This window comes from Mauremys mutica, chromosome 11 (assembly GCF_020497125.1).
Source record: "Mauremys mutica isolate MM-2020 ecotype Southern chromosome 11, ASM2049712v1, whole genome shotgun sequence".
NCBI lineage: Eukaryota > Metazoa > Chordata > Testudines > Geoemydidae > Mauremys > Mauremys mutica.
In genome coordinates, this window is record NC_059082.1 from 39,622,387 (window position 1) to 39,643,221 (window position 20,835).

Genomic DNA, 20,835 nt, shown 5'->3' on the forward strand with positions numbered 1-20,835 from the left:
CTAGCAGTACTTGTAGGAGATGGTACTCACACTTCATGGCCATAGACCCTCCCCTGGCTAAATGGGGTAGTGCCAGTCTGACCCTGCTTGGTTCTCTCTCAATGAACGCCCAGAGACGAGACTCCAATGTCTTTGAGCAGATGCAGCCATGTATTCCACATAGGTGGCTCACAAGCATACCCGCTCCACCCCTGCAGGTGGGACTCTATCTAAATAAGGACTGCAGGACCACTCTACAAAAACTTGCATCTGCCCTGGAAGCTGCAGTGATGGCGTAATGGTTCGTAAATGTGTGGACACCCACATAGCAACCCTGCAACGTGTCTAGGATTGGGACGTCCCAGAGGAACGCTATTGACGTTGTGCTCTCACAGAATGAGCTTGCGCCCGCTGAAGGAGCATAGCCAAAGCTATTTCATACGCAGGCTTAATACAGGATGTTATCCATTTAGAGGTCATCTGCGAAAAGACCTCCTGTCCCTTCATATGGTCTGCATATGACACAAACAGATGAGGTGAAGCACAAAACAGTTTAGTCCTGTTCAGGTAAAAGGCCAGACATTGCCTGACATCTAACATATGGAGACACTGCTCCTTCAGAGATGAATGTGGCTTAGGAAAAAAAGGCACGGGTAAACATACCACCTGGTTCAAATGAAACTGAGAAACCACTTTAGGTAACATTTTGGGTGTGGTCATTAAAGTCACTTTGTCCTTGGAGAATTCTGTATAAGGAGGCACTGCCATCGGAGCCTGAAACTCAACTCCCCTAGCAGATGTTATCACTACCAGGAGTGCAGCCTTCTGACCCAAAATCAGAAAGGGACAAGATGCCTGGGGCTCAAATAGAGGTCCCATCAAAGCCACTAGGACTGTGTTAAGGTCCCACAAAGGGACCGGCTCTTGGTCTGGAAGACAGAAACCAAGAAGCCCTTTTAAGAATCTTGCTACTATGGCATTGGAGAAGACTGATCTTCCCTGGATGGGAGGATGAAACACTGATATCACCACCAAGTGAACCCTCAATGAACTAAGTGCAAGTCCAGATGACTGATGGTGCAGCAGATACTCCAAGATGTCTTGGACAGAAGCCTCCGAACATCGCTCTTCCTCGTCACTCAGCCATGAAGCAACCATGCCTGGAGATGCCGGGAGCTGAGCGTGGAAGGCAAGGTGTGACCGTGATTCTGAGCGAGTAGGGAGGGAGAGGAAGTGGTATGGGAGGCTGAATGGACAACGCAAGAAAGTGGGAAAATCAGCAGGGCCTTGGCAATGCCTGGGCAACGAGAATGAGCTTGGCCCAATCTGCCTTCTATTTGAGGATGACCTGTGGGATGACTGGGGGAAAAGTGTATAGGAGAGCTGACTGCCAGCTGAAAGTGTCGGACAGGGAGCCCAGTCTGAGGCCCTCTCGAGAGCAGAACAGATTGCATTTCCTGTTGTCCCTTGTAGCAAATGGGTCAATCGTTGGGATGCTCCCAGCTGCCAAGATGACCTAGAGGATGCTTGTCTTCAGAGACCATTCATGACTCAGGGAAAAATTCCTGCTGAAATGGTCCACAAAATGATTCTAGACCCCTGGCAAATGGTCAGCTATTGGAATAATGTTCTCCTCAATGCAGAACTGCCACAACCTGATCACCTCTAGGCAGAGCGTGCTGGAGCGTGCTCCCTCTTGCTTGTTCACATAATACATCACAGTGGTATTATCGGCAAGTATGTGAACCACTCCCTGATATGGTCCACAAAAGCGTGACACACATTGTAGACCTACTGTGACCACAGACCTTGGACCTTCAGTGACCCCAGATGTGCTCCCCAACCCATCAGGGAGTTGCCAGCAACAACAGACCTGGCCGGCAAAGGCTGGATTGTCTGGACGCATCCATCACTGCCAGGAGACCAGGACAAGTTGAGGAAGACGGACCAATCTGTCCAAGGGGTGAAGAGTCAGATGATAAACCATCCTGAGCAACATTTGAGGGAGATGAAGGTGCAATCTTGCAAACTGGACCACCTGCGTGCAAGCAGACATGTGGTCCAAGAGCCTCTGGCATATGCAAATGGTTGTTGTAGGTTGAGACTGCAGACTGAAGCAAGGCGGCGAATCTCCTGAAAACAGTCAATCGAGAGAAACGCTCTCGAACTTACAGAATCTGTTAGGACCCCAATGAACTCTATTTTCTGAGTGGAAACCAAAGCTGACTTCTCAGTATTTAGGCTGAGACCCAGATGGTCAAGCAAGCACACTGTAGTGTTGATCTGAGCAAGAATTTCCTCTCTGGACCTATCCCACAGTAACCACTTCTCCAGATACAGGAAGATGTGGATTCCTTTCTTTCTAAGATACGCCATCATGATGACCTTGCATTTGGAAAAAACCCAGGGGGCAGAAGAGAGGCCGAATAGAAGCACCGTGTACTGAAAATGACGCACCGCCAGGACAAATGGAAGGAGTTTCTGTGACCCAGCAAAATTGCCACATGACAGTAGATATCCTAAAGGTCCAGAGCAGCAAGCCAGTCGTTTTGAGACAACGCGGGGAGAACAGTCGATAAAGTGACCATTCAGAACCTCATGTATCTCATAGATTTGTTAAGGGCACAAAGACTGAGAATGGGTCTTACCCCTTCCTTGGATTTGGGCACCAGAAAGTACCAGGAGGAGAAACCATGACCCCTGATGTTCTGGCAGAACCTCCTCCACTGCTCCTAAAGCCAGCAGAAAATGGACTTGATCAAGGAGCAGTATCTCATGAGAGAGGTCCCTGATGAGGGGTGGGGAGGGTGACCTCTGATCTGATGAGGGCCTCAGTGCCGAAGCAGGCCGCACAGCCCGTTCAAGTAGGTGCCGCTTCAGATGAAGATCCCTCACCACTTAAGTCTGTTTGGTGAACAATTTGCAAATCAAATCTTGCTCCTTGATATGGGCCTTGCCTTAACACAGCAAACACAGCGTGTGGGGATCATTGCTGGGGATCGGTCCCCCACACGACAGACAATGTTTGAAGCCTAGAGAGGATATCACCAGGGAAACACAAACTACAGCTAACTAACACACACTAATTAGCTACATACAACTAGAAAAGTCACTACATATAGGATTGGGAGGTAAAAACCACACAGAGCTGCAACTCGAGTCCTGGGGGGTAAGAAGGAACTGAAGGGGATACAAGCAGTGCCGCTTCATATAGTCCGGGGAGGAGCTATGGCCATGAGGCACAACTGCCACTCTTCTGTGGGTACTTCAGGCAAAATTATCTGGCTCCAGCGTGCTGGATGTGCACACACCCAAGTGAAATACACAGCTGCACCTACTCAGGCAAGAAGTTCACATGTTTACTGTTACACTGGTATAAACCAGGAGTGAGTGGGAAGTCAATGTATGCCAGCATAGCAGAGCTGAACCTCCAACGGTGAACATCACAACATGAGCTATGAACTTTAGGGAAAACACATGCTGGTGTCAGTGGCTATATGCCACCCTTAAACACTGTCCTCTCTCTCTAATTCTCTCTTGTCTCCAAAACCTAGGACTCAAATTGGGCTGGGATGTACTGAATCAGAACACTGAAGCTGCCAGCCAGAATCTCAGCTTTCATTTTAAAAATGAGTTAGTTTCTACACGGGTGGTTGTGAAGAAAACCTTGAAAATGTGACCTCAGCACAAGCAGTGAAGCAACAGCTGCCTCAGAGAGCCTGAAACAATGGCTCTAAGAGGTGTGGCCTGCCCCATGCATCGCAGTAAGGTATTGACTCTTGTGCCCAATTACAGTAATTTGAATGTCAACATTGCGAGTTCTTTCATTGCTGATCACAGTATGCCAGAAAGGAGAAGGGCAACCATATTATGAAGAGTTGCACAATCTGCTCAGAGAGTAATTTCATTTTGGTGTCACAAATGGGTGGCACCTAGGAGAATACCAGCACTTAGAAACCTGCTGTGTGGACTAAAAATTGTTTTTAAATCACCACGTGACTGGGATATGGGGCCTAGCATATGCCAATACCATAATCCAGCCCTGGCCATGGGAAAAGGAGAGTCCACATGACCATGATTTGACCATCTGTAGAGTCTATTGCGAGCAGCGTCATACACTGGTGTCAAGCAGGTAGAGCTTGGTTTGTGGCAGAGCTTGGGAAAACCCTGCTGTTTATTCTAACTGCCTCAACTTCCTCTGATCCAGCTCTCCTCCTGACCTCCTCCAATCTGGAGTCTGTCCTCACCACACCATTGATTGATTTAACCAAGGTTGCCGAAAGCCACTCTGGGACACTCCTAAAAGGAAGCTCCAGCCTCATCCTGTCTTATTTGTCTGCTGCATTCACCACTATTGTTCACCATCAGCTCCTTTGCCTTTTCGTCTCACGGCTCCCATCATTCTGTAGGGGGTCCTTCTCCCATGCGGACTGAGACACATGCTGCTACCAGAGTTAATATACTTAGAAGATATTAATACCCTCAACCTGCTGCTTTCTGCATTACACCAGAGAATGGCTGCAGTAGTGGGGGCTCTGGCCGAGGCCCTGGGCTGGCAGGGTGGGGGTCAGATTAATAAAAGGGGTGACAATAACCAGAATGGGGTTGAATTAGGGACAAGGTGATGGAAAGTTGGCACGTGCTGCAAACTGAACTGATGATCATGGCTGCCATTGATAGTAATGGCCATATTAGGCATTCAAAGCTCAGGATTGTGAATGGATGGTGGGGGTGAGGGAAGGCAGGACTGAAGTGTCTTTCTCAAACTGGCATTCACACAATTAGAAGCAGATAGCTCAGGCTGTGCTGAATAATCTGTATTCTCTCTGTTAAAACAAGCTATATGGAAAGGATTCCTCCAGCAAACTCAAATGTTCTCTGACTTTCTTTCTTACTTGTATAACTGCAGGGTGTGGCGGTTTCCATGCCGGAAAATCTCATACTTCGGTAAGCCGCAGTATCGGTCCATCTCCTCATCATCCTTATACCAGGTCACTTCTGGCAGGGGGTAGCCTGGACAGGAAATTGCATATCAGCATATGGGGCATTACAATGAACATGAAAGGAGGGCTGCAGATCTCGTTCCCAGAGATATAAAACAAAAATCAATAGTAAATTAAATCTCAGCCAGTCTCTCTCCCCAGGCTCATCCCAATCTGCAGGTCGCACAGTGAGAGAGTAACACATTTTGTAATCTTGTCATTTACGCTAATAAGAATCCAGCTATTTGTGAGCAAAAATCTGAGCCCTTCGTTCCTGAGTGGGGAGAGTGGACCATTAGACCACATTCGGTCACATTGGCTATAGCCAGGAGGTGAGAACATTGACACTTTTAGACGAAGCAGGCATGTTTGGACTGGATTAAGCCTAAGGTTAAAAAACAGACACTTGGTTCTCCATGGAGCTACCAGCTCTTCACAACACATCACATTCTGTAAACTGAGCCCAAAGTTTCCATTGAACAGAAACAACCCTAATTGCATCACAGTTGGTTTGTGTCCTACAAATGCTATTTGACAACAGATGTTTCCTGCCTTTTCAGTAGAATGACATAATGACACGCGTGACTGGCTGGTCTCTGAGCCAGGGAAACAGATACATTCCTACCAGGATCAGCTGTGGCAAAAGAGATCAGCAGTCAGCAGGTCTGCCCCAAGCAAAGCCGAGTTAGCTGCCTGCTCTATAAAGCAGCTTCCTGTCCAGACAAGGGGTGCACATGGCAAATTCAGGAGAGCTGCTAATGCAGAGATCTCTGTACTGTGAGTTCCTGTGCAAGGGGAGGTAGATTTAGGATATCTATCTCTGCTGCAGAAACAAGACAAATTATCATGCTTCAGTTAGTTTTGCAGAATGCTAGATAGGTCATTTATCTATGGGTGTATTGGGATGGGAAGCACATCCCACTCCATGTGTTATTCCTTTAAAACCTCTCATTTTCTGTGCAGTATGTGGCAGAATTGCATTTGGGTGCTTGTTACAATGTGCAAGATTTCCTTATCGGCTCCCTATGGTGTTTTTGGATATGCTCTTTCCTCCAATCAAAGCAGCTCTAACTCTGGTTGTGATTAGCCTCCTCCCCAGGGGGAAACTGCTCTAGAAAGCGGCCCTTGGTTAACATTCAAAACATTCAAAAACCAGTAGGAGAACACTTCAGCCTCTCTAGTCACTCAGTAACAGACTTAAAGGTGGCAATTTTGCAACAGAAAAGCTTCAAAAACAAACAGACTCCAATGAGAAACTGCTGAACTTGAATTAATATGCAAACTAGATACCATTAATTTGGGCTTGAATAGAGACTGGGAGTAGCTGGGTCATTACACAAATTTAATCTATTTCCCCATGTTAAGTATCCTCACACCTCCTTGTCAACTGTCTGAAATGGGCCATCTTAATTATCACTACAAAAGGTTTTTTTTCTCCTGTTGATAACAGGTCATCTTAATTAATTAGCCTCTTAGACTTGGTATGGCTACTTCCACCTTTTCATGTTCTCTGTATGTATATATATCTTCTTACTATATGTTCCATTCGATGCATCTGATGAAGTGGGCTGTAGCCCACGATAGCTTATACTCAAATAAATTTGTTAGTCTCTAAGGTGCCACCTGATTCTGGAGCCTGTGTTCAGGACTCCAAGTGCAGACAGGCAGAGACTCTCACTGCACAAGCTGCAATGACCAAGTCACCTCCCAGCTTTAAGGAGGTTTCCATCTGACAGTGATAATTACAACTCTAAATCCCAAGCTATTAATCTAAGACTCATTTCCTGCAAACATTCCGATGGCTAGACAACCATGCACTGTTCACTTGTTTTTCCTCTGCATTGTCCCAACCTGCCCCAGCCCCGCTGCATGCTGGAGGACGGGGGCTTCCCCTCCCTTCATAGCCCAGGAAGCACTCCAGCCAAAGGTCACATGGAAACATCCAGCATACCGTCCTTCACACAAACGCTGAGCAGCCTGGAAAAGGCCATGGGCAACTCAGAGCCAGAAATGACCATGATTATCATCCAGCGTGACCACCTGCATCACGCAGACCACAGGGAACCTCTCTCAGTGAGCCCCGCCTTGGTTTGAGCTACAGCAGGGTTATTCTGTTGGGGAGGCTACGGTACCCTTTAGTTAGAGTCTGGGGGACAGGAGCAAGAGGCTAATTTTTGGGAGTGTCGCACTGCAGACCGGGTCTCTCCAGTTAAGTCAAACACTGAACAGAAAGGCAACAAAAGACTTTAAAAGATCAACAAAGGCAGTGGTGGCCCCTCCCTACCTACCCCCTCATGCAGGGCCGGCTCTACATATTCGGCCGCCCCAAGCAGTCATGCGCGGGAGACGCCCCAGAGCCCCGGGAGCAGCGGACCTTCCGCTGGCTTGACTGGTGAGGGTTCGCTGGTCGCGCGGCTCGGCTGGACCTCCCGCAGCTGCGGACGGTTGGCTGATCCGGTGGCTCTGGTTGAGCTGCCGCAGGCATGCCTGCGGGAGGTTCAGCCGAGCCGCGCGACCAGCGAACCGTCCACAGTCATGCCTGCGGCAGGTCCACTGGAGCCGCGGGAGGAGCGCCCCCTCCGCAGTCATGCCTGCGGCAGGTCCGGTCGTCCCGGGGCTCCGGTGGACCTCCCGCAGGCGTGACTGCGGCAGGTCCGCCGGCCCAATCTGCCGCCCCTGAGGACAACTGCCGCCCCACGCGCGTGCTTGCCGCGCTGGGGTCTGGAGCCGGCCCTGCCCTCATGGGAGACATGCTGTCACCATCCACCTTGTTCCCCATTTTGAGGACAGCCCCACCACCTCTCCTGCTCTGTTCTCCCTTGCCCCTGTGCCTCTGAAGGATTCTCTCCACCGCCTTGGGGGATTCTCCATCTCTGCCTCCCCTCCACTGCTTGGGGAACCCTTTCTCTGGGTCCTCTTTCCTGGAAGCAGCAGGCACTGGGGAAGGAGCTGCTTCCCTGAGCTGGGTGCTGAGGGATGCAGTGGCAACAGGGACAGGTGGAGAGGAGACCTGCTCCTACAGGGCTCAGCAGAGACGAAAGGGGAGGCTGGAGAATAGCCCCTGTAAGCCAGACCTTGGCCTGTTCCAGCAGCAGCCAAGGGAGAGGGTGTGGTTGAATCTTGTTGTTTCAGTTCCTCCTCCACTCAGTGGGGATAATCCGCTGCCTTCATGGGGGAGACCCAGAAAAGCCATTGATGCTGCTGAGGAGCTCAGATACTGCAGTCATGGGGCGACACACCACAGATACATAGTTAGAACTTTAGTTTCTTGGAACTGCTTTTGCAGTAGCTGGCTGTGTGTTTGGCTCCATGTGTCTGGCCATGAGCTATTGCCATTCCCACGTGAAGCTAGGCCAGGGATCGGCAACCTTTCAGAAGTGCTGTGCTGAGTCTCCATTTATTCACTCGAATTGAAGGTTTTGCGTGCCAGTGATACATTTTAATGTTTTTAGAAGGTCTCTTTCTAGAAGTCTATAATATATAACTAAACTATTGTTGTATGGAAAGTAAATAAGATTTTTAAAATGTTTAAGAAGCTTCATTTAAAACTAAATTAAAATGCAGAGCCCTCCAGACCGGTGGCCAGGACCCGGGCAGCGTGAGTGCCACTGAAAACCAGCTCGCGTGCTGCCTTCGGCACCCGTGCCATAGGTTGCCTACCCCTGAGCTAGGCCATGCCTTGGTTGGCTCTGCCCCTCGAGCAGACACCCACTCCTTTACACTTGTAAAGAGAGAAGAGCTGCATTCCCCTCTTTTGCTTCTCAAACCCCACCCCCCCAGTTCAGATGTTAGCAGTGCTGTCCCTTATCGGCTCCTTCCCTGCATGCCTGCAAAGGCAGAGAAGTTTGTCATATCCCAGTAGGTGGGCACCTCTAGGACACCTGCTCTATGGGAGGGGTGCCAGACACGTCCCTCCCCTCCTGAAGTTCCCTTTGCAACTTACCAGCCAATGTGGCTTGATCAGGTCTGGCGTGCGTGGAGCTGAGCGCCTGCGTCCGAGCTGTGGCATTCACGCCATGTCTCTTCCTAGCTTGGCGTGCAAGAGATGCAAGAACACAGACTGCAGCCAGGAACCCTCAATATTCATTTACAGCACTTGGCTCTTCCCTGGGGCCCACAGACCCCAAGTGCTTCACACAAGAGCATGTCATAAGCCCTATTTTACAAACAAGGAGACTGAGGCATAGCAGCGATTTAGCCAAGTAAGTCTCAGAGCCAGGATTAGAGTATGTTTCTTCTGATGCCTAGTCCAGTGCTCTAGCCACTCCACAGGGTTGCCTCCCCTGCCTGGGCAGAGACCCACTGCCTTGCTAACTCAATATTTATTGTTACGGGGCTATGAGTTTATATAGTGCTTTGAAAACATGGGCAAGACTGTCTCCTTGGTCAGGAGAGCTCCATCTAATCAGACAGGCACAGACCAAGAGCAGAGCAGAGGGAGGGTGCAGGAAGAGATGCGAGGAGGGATTACTTTGAAGGCGGAGAGGGATAGACGAGGATGGCGAGGCAGCTCCTAGTTAGGGGGCAGCATGGAAGAAGGTGTAAAGCTGCGTATGGGAAGGTGACCCTAAAAGAGTAGCTGTTAGGGAGGGGAGGTGTGAGCACAGGCAGCCAGTGAGTGAGCAGTAGGCAGAGAGGCAGAACGGGGTGAGGCTAAGGGCAGAGCTGGAGCAGAGCAGGGATTTAGCAGGAGCACAGGGAGGTAGAGGGGATGAAGGAGAGATTACACAGAAGTGGGAGACCCAGCAAGAAGGGGTGAAGCTGGAGGAGGAGGAGAGAGAAAAGCCAAGGAGTGCAGGCCTGGGAGTGGGAAAGGGCAGAGCTGACAGAGGCGATGGATGTGAAAAGAGGAGACATTCCATTCTGGACCAGGTCAGATCTTTGTCACATCTCAATCGGCTCAGCTAGAGCCAGGCCCATTGACTCCACCTGACCAGGGAGTCAATAGGCCTAAGGAGAAGTTTATCTCCCACCTGCGGAGGCTTCCCTGAGAATGCTACAAACAACCTCCAAGTAATGGCTGCTGAGATACTACGGGTACATGCGACCAGGTCACCTGGTGCTGGACTCCATCGTGGGATGTCAGTGTGCTTCCACTGACAAGCTTTGAAACAAAGGTTCCCACCCTATGCAAAAGCTATATAAAGCAGGGGAGTGACATCATCATGGATCTGTACTGACTCCCTGCCCAAACTGACTCTTGGAAACACCTAAAGAACAGAGAGATTGAACTGAGGGGCGGGGGAGTGCTGGACCCAGCCTAAAGGGATTTTTAGCCTATGAATGGAACACCTGGGGATTCCAAGCTGAAAATTAGTGTAGCTTGCCCCTTAAGAATCTGCAGCCTGCTTATGCTGTACTGTGCAGTGCAAAATGGTATAATTTTGGGTTTAAACTCGGGCGGGGGGACTGAGTAGCTGCGAAGTACCCTAGCTGCAGCCTTCCCAGGCAATAGCTGGTCACGGTATCTACATGTAAGTGCAGCTGGGTGTGTCCCTGTCTGTATGTGTGCTAGTGAAAGTGCAGGCTGGAGTCTGGAGAGAGCTTGGGAGCTTGTCACAGAAAAACAGTGTAAACAAGAGCCCAGGCTGGTGAGAGAGGAGGGCTCAGTGGTATCCCAGTTTCAGACGGCACCCCAGGGGGAACCTGTCACACTGGCCCCTGCACCGTTCTTCCCATCACCCTAACTGCAGCAGCCCAGTGAGGGAAATCGGCCACTAGTGGCACTATAAAGGACTAGTACCCATCAAATAAATCCCATACTGCCTGCTGCTATCATGCAACATAACTGGCACTATCCACTCATCCATCCCTCTTACCCCACTGCCTTCCCAAACTACCAGTCCCCCACCAGCCAACTCTCGGGCAAATCATTCCTCTCTTGGTGCCTTTGATTTGTTCACCTGACTGGGGAATAATGCAGCAGGGAGGGTGGAGCCCAGCTGACCAGGGGAGGTGGGGAACAGCAGGAAAGTGGCCCATACATTCCTCCCCAGAAATGGGCAAAATGATGGCAAGTGACAGTTCCGAGCCAGGCCTAGCCCCTCCTCCTGAAGGCCGTCCTTATCAATCAATTCCAGCATACACGGTCTGGAACCCTGATCACAGCCCCTAGCACAAAGCTTCCTCAAAAGTGGTCTATGGAGTGCTGGCTGGCTACTGGCTCTTCTACTTTCATTAAAGGACTAGCTCTTCACTAGACATTTTCCCATGTGTACAATAGCCACCAGCATGTTATACAACTGTCTTGTGGCACCTACGGTATCTGTAAGAACTTGCTCTGTACCATGGGAAAGTTTTAGAACCCCTGCTGTAGCATCCCACAGCTTCAAGCAAGGGCCATCTGTGACCCTCAATTCGAGAAGATCCCAAGAGGTAGCGAGCACAGTCCACATCCAAGAGATCTTATCCCAAGAAAACTGGAGCACTTGCGCCAAGAAACACAACTGCCATTGGGTACAAACCAGCTGGATTAACCAGGCCTATAAAAGGGATACAGGCACAGCAAAGGGCTGGTGGGAGGAATGCCCGTTCCCGCTTCGATTGAATAGATAATGGAAAAATGAAACCAAAGAGATTTTTATCAAAATGGGTGTGTGGCTGCTTGGAGTTGTACATTTAAAAATCAGATCCAGTGATGTTCCAGGGGAAATGGATGTCTAGGGAACTAGTGCGTTGTGAAAATGGAGAGGGAGAGGACTCTGCAGGGAGAGTGCTGGAAAGGCTGTTTTTGTTAGATAGTGCAGCTAACTAGGTGTTAATACAGACTTTGAAGAAGAGATCTCCTTGGTAAAGAGCCAACATCCCCACCCCTTCAATGACAGCATGAAAGAGCTCCATTCCATATCTGAAACCCCCAACACGGGTGTCAGCCCAACCACACTTGATAGGCAGGGAAGCAGGAATACATTGTCAGTTTGTTTCATTGGCAACCAAAAGTACCAAGAAGAGTCACAAACAGGTTTTTAAAAACCTCTTGCATAGGTCACTTACCCACAATGCAGTGGTTGGGGCAGTGAAGAGTATTTTCTTCCCTCCTGCACATCCATGAAACTCAGGGTATGTCTATACTGCAAAAACAACACCTCTAAGCAGCAAGTCTCAGAGCCCGGATCAACTGACTATGGGCTTATCTGCAGAATTAAGTCGGCTTAAGCCAAGTCGACGTACAGCCACTGCAGTAATTAAAGCGGCAGTTCACATCCACATTCTGCTTCTTCTGGCGGCGGTGCGCATCCTCATCAGGAGTGCTTCCACTGCCTGAACTGTGGGAGGCATTGAGAGCCACCAACAGCTGGAGCCCCCAGCTACAGCATTGACAGCCAGGCACTGGATTCACAACTGCCTCACCCCCCGACCCCAGCTTGACAGTTCCAGCTAGCAGCCAGGTGTGGGGCTCACAACTACCCCCCTTCCCCTCCGGCACTGACAGCCCAACCTGGCAGCTGGGCATGGGGCTCACAGCTTGACACCCCCTGTCCCAGTGCTGACAGTCTTTTGAGTCTGTAAGCCCAGCACCTGGCTGGCAGGTCAGGCTGTCAGCACGGGGAGGGAAGGGACCTCCAGCTGTCAGCTCCACACAGGGCTGACAGCCAATGTTAAGTAATGTAGTCTCTACACAGACACTGCATCACCCTAACTACTCCGATTTAAGTGCTACGCCTCTCACGGAGGTGGAGTTAAGTTGAGGTAGTGGGTGATTTACATCGGCAGGAGCACTAGACGCTGACCAAGTTAGGTCAACATAAGCTGCTTTATGTCGACCTAACACTGTAGTGTAGACCATGTTCCGGCTCGCACTAGGGTCTAAAACAACCATGTAGATGTTCCTGCTCGGGCTGCAGCCTGGGCTCTGAGACACTCCCCACTCACCACAGCCTGGGCGCCTGCCTCATCAGGAACATCTATACTGTTAGTTTTAGCCTCGTAGCATTAGCCGTGCAAGCCCAACTCATCTGGCCTAGGCCTGGAGACTTGCTGCCGCAGAGTGTTTTTTAAAAAAAAACCCAAACAAAAAACAGTGCATAGGATACTTTATGCCACAATCAGATCACTCTTTTTCTGGCCACTTGAGCTCTAGCCTTCCAGTAAGCTGCCTATATATCAGGTAACAGAGGATCACACACGCCAAGGACTGTGTCCAAGCAGCAGATTAAACACTATACTCTCAGCTCACACTTATACTGATGCCTGCCCACCCTGTTACTGTGTGCAGTACCAGGGACCCCGTGCCCTGGAAATTGGACCATAATATTCCCAGCTTGTGGGAGCTTTGTTCCACCTGAAAGAGTGAAACCACCACAGGGGGTTGTGCAAACACAGTCCTCCAAGACTGACCACAAGGCACACCTTGCCTAAGCTGTCGAGGGGAAAAGATTCCAAGCTGGGCTTTTGACACACCCTCATAAGGTGGGGCTGGTTAACTTAAATTCTACATTTAAGACAACAGGTGCTGATGTTACTAATTTGATGTTTTGCCTTATCCCAGACTAATCTTCTAACTGGTGAAGTTAAATTCTTCATCTCATTTTCCTTGGATGGACAAGAAGGGACCAGTGTGTTCATCGAGTCTGACCTACTGTACAACTCAGGCCATATGACTGCTCTGAATTCATTCTTGTTTGAACTAGAACATACCTTTTCAATCTTGACTAAACATTTTCCAGTGATGGACAATCCACCATACCTCTTCTTAAGTTGTTCCAATGGTTAGTTACCCTCACTGTTAAAAATGGGTCCCTTATTTCTAGTCTGAATTTGCCTAGCATTGGATCTTGTTACTTCATCTGCTCAACTGAAGAGCCTCTATCATCGAATTTCTGTTCCCTGTGTAATTATGACTATGCAACTATTACAGACTATGATCCAGTCACTCATTAATCTTCTCGTTGATAAGCTAAATAGATTGAGCTTCTTGAGTCTTTCTGTAATGCACATTTTCCAAATCTTGAATCATTCTCAGAGTTCTTCTTGGAACACTCTCCAGTTTAGATTTATAGGTTTTAAGGCCAGCAGGGACCATCATGATCATCTAGTCTGACCTCCCACACATTGCAGCCCATAGAACCTCACTCACCCACTTCTGTAGAAGGCCTATAACCTTTGGCTGAATTACTGAAGTCCTCAAATCTTGATTTAAAATGACTTTAATTACAGAGAATCTACCATTTACTCTAGTTCAAACCAGCAAGTGACCCCAAGCTCCATGCTGCAGAGGAAGGCGAAAACTTCCCAGGGTCTGCCAATCTGACTTGGGAGAAAATTCCTTCCTGACCCAAAATATAGCAATCAGTTAGACCCTGAGCACGTAGGTGAGACCCACCAGACACCTGAGAAAGAATTTGCTGTAGAAATTCAGAGCTCTCCCCTCTAATGTCCTGGCCACTGGAGACATTTGCTAACCTCAGTCACAGATGGGCCATATGCTATTATGAGCAACCTCATCATATCATCCCCTCCCTAAACTTACCATGCTCAGTCTTGAAGCAAGTTAGGTGCTCCCCTTGGGAGGCTGTTCCTCAACTTCACTTCTCTGATGGTTAGAAACCTAAATCTAATTTCAAGCCTAAACTTATTGATAGCCAGTCTATATCCATTTGTTCTTGTATCAGCATTGGCCTTAATTTAAATACTTACTCTTCCTCACTGGCATTTGTCCCTCTGATGTATTTATAGAGAGCAATCCTATCTCCCCTCAACCTTTGTTTGGTTAGGCTAAACAAGCCAAGCTACTTAAGTCTCCTCTCATAAGGCAAGTTCTCCATTCACCTGATCATCCTAGTAGCTCTTATCTGCACTTGTTCCAGTTTGAGTTAATCTTTCTTATACATAAAAGACCAGAATTGCACACAGTATTCCAGATGAGGTCTCACCAATGCCTTGTACAAAGGAAAGAACACTTCCCTGTCTGCTGGAAATAGCTCTCCTGATGCATCCCAGGATAGTATTAGTTTTTTCCATGGTTGCTTCACATTGTCGGCTCAGTCATCCTGTGATCGACCAACGAATCCAGGTCTTCCTCTCCCTCTGTCCCTTCCAACTGATAAGGCCCCCAGCTTATAGCAAAAATTCTTGCTGTTAGTCCCTAACTGCATGATTTGCTCTTTGCACTATTAAATGTAATCCCTTTTCTATTACTTTAGTTTTCAACGTTTCTTGATTTGTGGACACCAGAAATGAACACAGTATTCCAGCAGAGGAAATAACTTCAGCAAATACCAGCCAAACGGCCCATGCCTCCTAAATGTGAGGAGCAATCTGTGTTCTAACTGGGGATGGGTTCCAGAAATGGTTGTAGCATTAGGGCCAAAGGCAGATATGCTTTGAAAAGCTGATATTTCTCCTTGACTTGGTGGAATCTCAGAAGTGTATTCCCAGTTTCCTGCACAACAGACATTAGGAGTTTCCCCAAGTTGTTCCAAGAGGGAGGTGGGAGATAGCTATAGAGAGAGGACTTTGTGTCACACACACGTGTATTCCTAGAGCAGTTAAGTGAAGTAGAGAGGAAGGGATACAGGAGAGGAAGCAATAAATCAAATCAAAGGCACAAGACAGGAGGCAATAAAGACGAAGAGCAGCCTTACAGAGCGATAACCAGCAAGGGCAGCAGCTGTTCAACACTTGTTAGCCATCTCAGTATCGGACAGCAAGTTATAAAGCTTTACAGCTGGCAGATGCAGACCCCCTTTTAACCATGGCATGGGTATTTGGTACAAATTTCCTGATTAGGTACGAGCCCAGAAAGAGGTGACAATCATGCTTAGGTTTTGGAAAAATCTGTACTAAATATTATTTGTTAATAGGAACTGCCAGTCCAAGGACCATCTAGCCTAGTACTCTGTCACTGACACAGGCCACCACCAAATACCACAAAGGAACAGCAAGTACCCCAAAGGGGACAACAATACTATAGCCTGCCCACAGGGGCAATTTCCTCCTAATCCCCACAGAGGTCAGCTCAGGGCCCGGGTTTATGTCCTATCCAAACTTTTGGATCCTGGGTTTGATTTTTTTTTTTAAAAGCATGCCTCAGAGGAGGAAGCATCGGTTTATAGGGTGGCTCAGTGTCTCCCGAGAAAGAAGAGGATGATTCTGGATCCACTGGTGGCAATGATGGTCCCACTGAAGGAAAGTCACAATTTGAGGAAGGAATGGGAGATGTGACTTGCGGGAGAAGCCTATCTCCCAGTGGAGTCAGACCCTTCCTTGTGAGGGAAGGAGACACTGGATCCAGGACAGCAAAAACATCCTAGGAGGAGCATAAGACTTGGCTCTTCCCAGAGTGAGAGGGGTTTGCCCGAACCAATGGAGCCAGAGTAATAACAGTGTTTGCCACACTCGAGCAAGACAGAGTTGGTTCCGTCGGTAGCACTCCCTTTATCAGTTCCATTGGACCACAGACTTCTTGCTTAGATGGTACAGATCACAGTTGGTACTGCTGGAGCCATAGACTTGTGAGCTTTCTTGTCATGCCCCTGAGACTTAAGGCATCGTACGTTCTCCGAAGACCTGCTTGATTTAGGCAGAGCTGACCCAGACTGCTTCAAAGTGGATTTGGAGGAGGATTTGCTCTCGTGTTTATGAGAATGCTCCTGGTTGTCCTGAGAAGACCCTGCCGAGGGATCTCTGGCAGTAGACTCCTTCACTTCAGTCAGACCTCATGGTGGGAGGTGCACTGCTTGCTGAGTCAGGACAATATACGGGTTGGGGGGTCCCCGGCCTGGGTGACTGCAGCCTCACGGCCTGTTCCATTAGGCACTTCTGAAGGGGAAGCTCTCACCCCTCTCAGATATGACTGTGGAACGAGAGGGAGATTCTGCACCTTGCCACAATGTGGGCTTCCCTGAGGCAGTACACTGATGGTCATTGCTGACTGACGGGGAATATGGGCAGAAAGCATACATTTTGAACACTGGATTTCTGGGCATAGTCCTGTCCCCATAATGGGGTAAGGGAGGATGGAGGGCAGGGCACCCCTGGACAGGGAAGCTAAACTATCAAACTATAAGAATTTTAAGGAAAAAAAACATTGAATAAACTCTAAAATTCTAACGTTTCTAAAAACTATTCACAAATATACATATGTTTTACAGATAAACAAAGGTAGGGTGACCAGACATCCTGTTTTCAAAAGGACAGTCCCATATTTAAGCTCTCCTTCAGGTGTTCCAACTTTTTCTTAAAAATGGGAAAATTGTCCCATATTTTCTGCCTCCCCCAACCATCAGTACTGGTGGGTCCAGCTGCTGGCCTGATCCCTGCTCGCCAGCCATCCGCTCACCATTGCGTTGTGTGTGTATGGGGGGTCCAATGGCTGACGAGGGGGGTGGGTGTGCAAGGCAGGTGGCAGCCCATCAGCGCAGCTCCCACTGCGTGCCAGCTCTGAAGTGTGTTGGTGGGGAGGGGAAGGGGGAAGAGAACTTTCCAGCCTGTTCCTGCCCCGAACCTGCAGGCTCCACAGCAGCCTCCCGCAGGGGCTTAGCACCCTCTTCACCTGCCCCCCCTCCCCACCGCCCTGGGTCCTGCCCCAAGAGAGCACAGGGCTGCTCCGTCCCCTAGGCACCCTCCCCCGCTGAGCCACCTCTCTGGCCAGGCTCTGTGGCCACTCAAGCCCCTGCAGTCAGGTTCCCTGGGCCCTGGTGCACGACACATCCTTAGGGCTTAACCCCTTCCTGCCCGCATTGTAGCCGGGGGACAGGAGGCGGATGGGTTATGTTGGTGGCCAGCAGCAACCTGGAGGTGTTAGCTGCCTTTCAACACTGTGCGGGCAGAAGAGATGAGCTCTGGAAGACATGGGCCAGGTCATCCGTTTCCCCCCTTCCCTCCCACACAGTGCTGAAAGGCTGCTGCTGGCCACATTCTGGTGTGAATCAGATTCCTGGCAAAAATCTGGGGGAGGGAGGCATGTGACTCTGCATGCTCCCCTCTCCGCCCCCCACACTGCCTCAGTAAGATGCGGCGCCAGGTACCGGGAAAGGTGGGTCCATCCTGTGGGCCCAGCTAGGCCTGGAGGGCAGAGAGTACCGGACAGGGAGGGTCAGTCCATCAGTCACCTCCCCCAATGTGAGAGAAAAGAGAGTGAGTGTGTGTGTGAGTGAGAGAGAGAGAAAGAGAGAGACCCCTCCCCGTGTAAACCCCTAAAGTCTTAAGGATAAGAAGGTAAATAAAAAGAATCCAGCTTCACAGTATTTCTTTTTAACAGGGGCTCAGTCAAGTTAATGTTAATTTGAACATTTGTACAGCATAGTTCTGATTGATTGCCATTGAACCTGCTTGAATACAAGTAATTCTACCAGGTGTCCCGTATTCAGCATAGGAAAATATGGTCACCCTAAATAAAGGAGACAAAGCTCTGGATATTGGAAGTTCCAGTCTGGGTCACGTGGTGGTAAGAAGGAACTGGAGAGGTAGTCAGAGTCCTCTCCACCCTTTGTCTCCTCGGTTGGGGGCACAAGGAGAGCAAGGGCACATGCACAAGCCAATGGACACGTCCAGGGCCATCCCTAGACATTGTAGTGCCCTATGCAGCCCCTCCGTGCGGGGGGAAGGACTGGCCTATGGCCTCCATGGGGGGGGGAGGGGATGTGTCCAAGGTCTGGGGGTGGGCAGGAACAGGCTTGAGGCTTGGAGGACAGGGATGAAATTGTCCCCCATCATGAGCCGGCAGAGCGGAGCGGGTTGGAGCCCAGTCACTCCACTTCCCGCTGCCCAGTGAGTGCAGGGTGCGCCCAACCCGTGCTGCAGTCCCCCAGGACGTAGCTCAGGGAAGGGATGGAGTGGGGGTGAGGCTGGGACTGGGGCGGAGCAGGGGTGGGAAGAGGTGGGGCGGAGGCTATGGGGAAGGGGTGGAGTGGGGGCAGCTTTCCTGGCTGGCTCAGCTGGCAGGGGATCGGGCTGGCTGCTGGAGCAGCACGCAGCTGCTCCAGGGCACCAGGAAAATTGTGATGTTTGCATATAGGTAAGGACAGCCCTGGACATGGCTTTCAAAATTCTCCAGCTCCGGGCGCATGGCGCACATACATAAGCACAGTGGAATACGCATAGAGACCAGCACTCTAGTCTCTAGCGGGTCTTCACTACCCGCTGGATTGGCGGGCAGTGATCGATCCAGGGGGATCAATTTATCATGTCTAGTCTAGACGCGATATATCGACTCCTGTACTCCAGCGCCACCAGAGGCGCAGGCAGAGTCGACGGGGGAGCAGCAGCAGTCAACTCACTGCAGTGAAGACACCACGGTAAGTCGATCTAAGTACGTCAACTTCAGCTACGTTATTCATGTAGCTGAAGTTGTGTAACTTAGATCCACCCCCCCATCCCCCAGTGTAGACCAGGGCTAAGAAGCACAGGTTTTCCACTGGCGCAAACCCATCTGTGCTCTCCCTGGGGGTATGTCTACACAGCAAAGAAAAATCTGCGGCTGTGCCAGCGACTCAGGCTCCTGGGGCTCAGGCTGTGGGGCTGCTTCATTGCTGTGTAGATGTCTGGGCTTGGGCTGGAGCCTTAGCCTGGAATGAAGCAGCCCCACAGTCCAAGGCCCACAAGCCCAAGTTGGCTGGCATGGGCCAGCCATGGGTTTTTCTTTGCTGTGTAGATGTATCCTGTGTGAGATCAAATGCGAGGGTCAAAACAGGCTCTCTAACAGAGCGAGATTCAGCTGCAAACTGCACATTCCTGAGATAGCAAACCTCTGAGAGGCTACTCAAGAAAATAATTCTATTATGGCCTTCCCAGTTAGTAACCAATGCCAGCTTCGCTCTGGTGCAAGCTTTTTATTGTAAGCGATCAGTGAGCAAGCTGCAGTATTAACAACCCCAAGAATTCTACACCGATAAATCACCCCCACTCCTTCCTCAAATGTGACTTTTTAAAAATTGATTTTAAAGTTATTTTCATTTGTCTTTTGGACTCATTTGGGTCATGTTTTCAAGCTGTTCTCATGTAATCACTTGTCTCCAGCAGCAGAGATATCATGTAGAGAGAGAGTCAGATTTCAAGGCCAGAAGAAACCACTGTTATCTAGCACAGCAGTTCTCAATCTGTGGGTCATGACCCCAAAGTGCATCATGATCCCATTTTAATAGCGCTGCCAGGGCTGGCTTAGACTTACTGGGGCAGAAGCCCAAGCCCCACTGCCTGTGGTCAAAGCCAAAGCCCAAGGGCTTCATTCCTTGGCAGCGCTAGGGTGACCAGATGTTAAGGGGAAAATATCGGGACCGCTGCAGGGGGGAGCGTGTTTTTTTTTTCCCTTTTACACTCATCCGTCTGGGAGTTCGGTGGCAATTTGGCGGAGAGCCCTTCAGTCGCAGACGGTCTTCGGCGGTATTTCAGCGGGGGGTAATAAACCTTGCCGCCAAAGACAGAAGCACCCGCCACCGAAATACCGCCAAAGACCATCCGCGACTGAAGGGCTCTCCACCAAATTGCCACCGAAGACCAGGAAACAAAATATCGGGACAAATGGCGTCCTGACCGTACTCTGGTCAGGATGTGGGACAAACTCTTCAAAATTGGGACAGTCCTGATTTTATCGGGACATCCAGTCACCCTAGGCAGCACTCAGGTTACAGGCCTCCTGTCTGGGGCTGAAGCCCTTGGGCTTTGGTTCCTCCCTACCACCCCCACTTAGAGCAGTGGGCTTGGGCTTTGGCCTCCCCACCTGGGCAGTGGGTCTTAGGTGGGCTTGGGTTTCAGTCCCCCCCAGCTCGTGGGATCATGTAGTAATTTTTCTTGTCAGAAGGGGGTCATGGTGCAATGAAGTTTGAGAACCCCTAATCTAGCACAAGCCTGAGAAATTCCAACACTAATTCCTAGAGCAGATCTTTTTGAAAGATCTAATCTTGATTTTAAGATCACCAGGGATGGAGAATCCACC

The 20,835-nt window shown here is 49.8% G+C and overlaps 1 protein-coding gene across 2 annotated transcripts in view; it reads right to left on the reverse strand.

The window, feature by feature from the left end:
• The window catches only part of ALPK3 (alpha kinase 3), an 88,856-nt gene that overhangs the window by 40,507 nt on the left and 27,514 nt on the right, over positions 1 to 20,835 (reverse strand). For both annotated transcript variants that reach the window (XM_044981077.1, XM_044981076.1), the window contains one exon: positions 4,875 to 4,992. In XM_044981077.1, the coding sequence (XP_044837012.1) occupies positions 4,875 to 4,992 (118 nt within the window). The remainder of the gene's footprint in view (positions 1 to 4,874; positions 4,993 to 20,835) is intronic.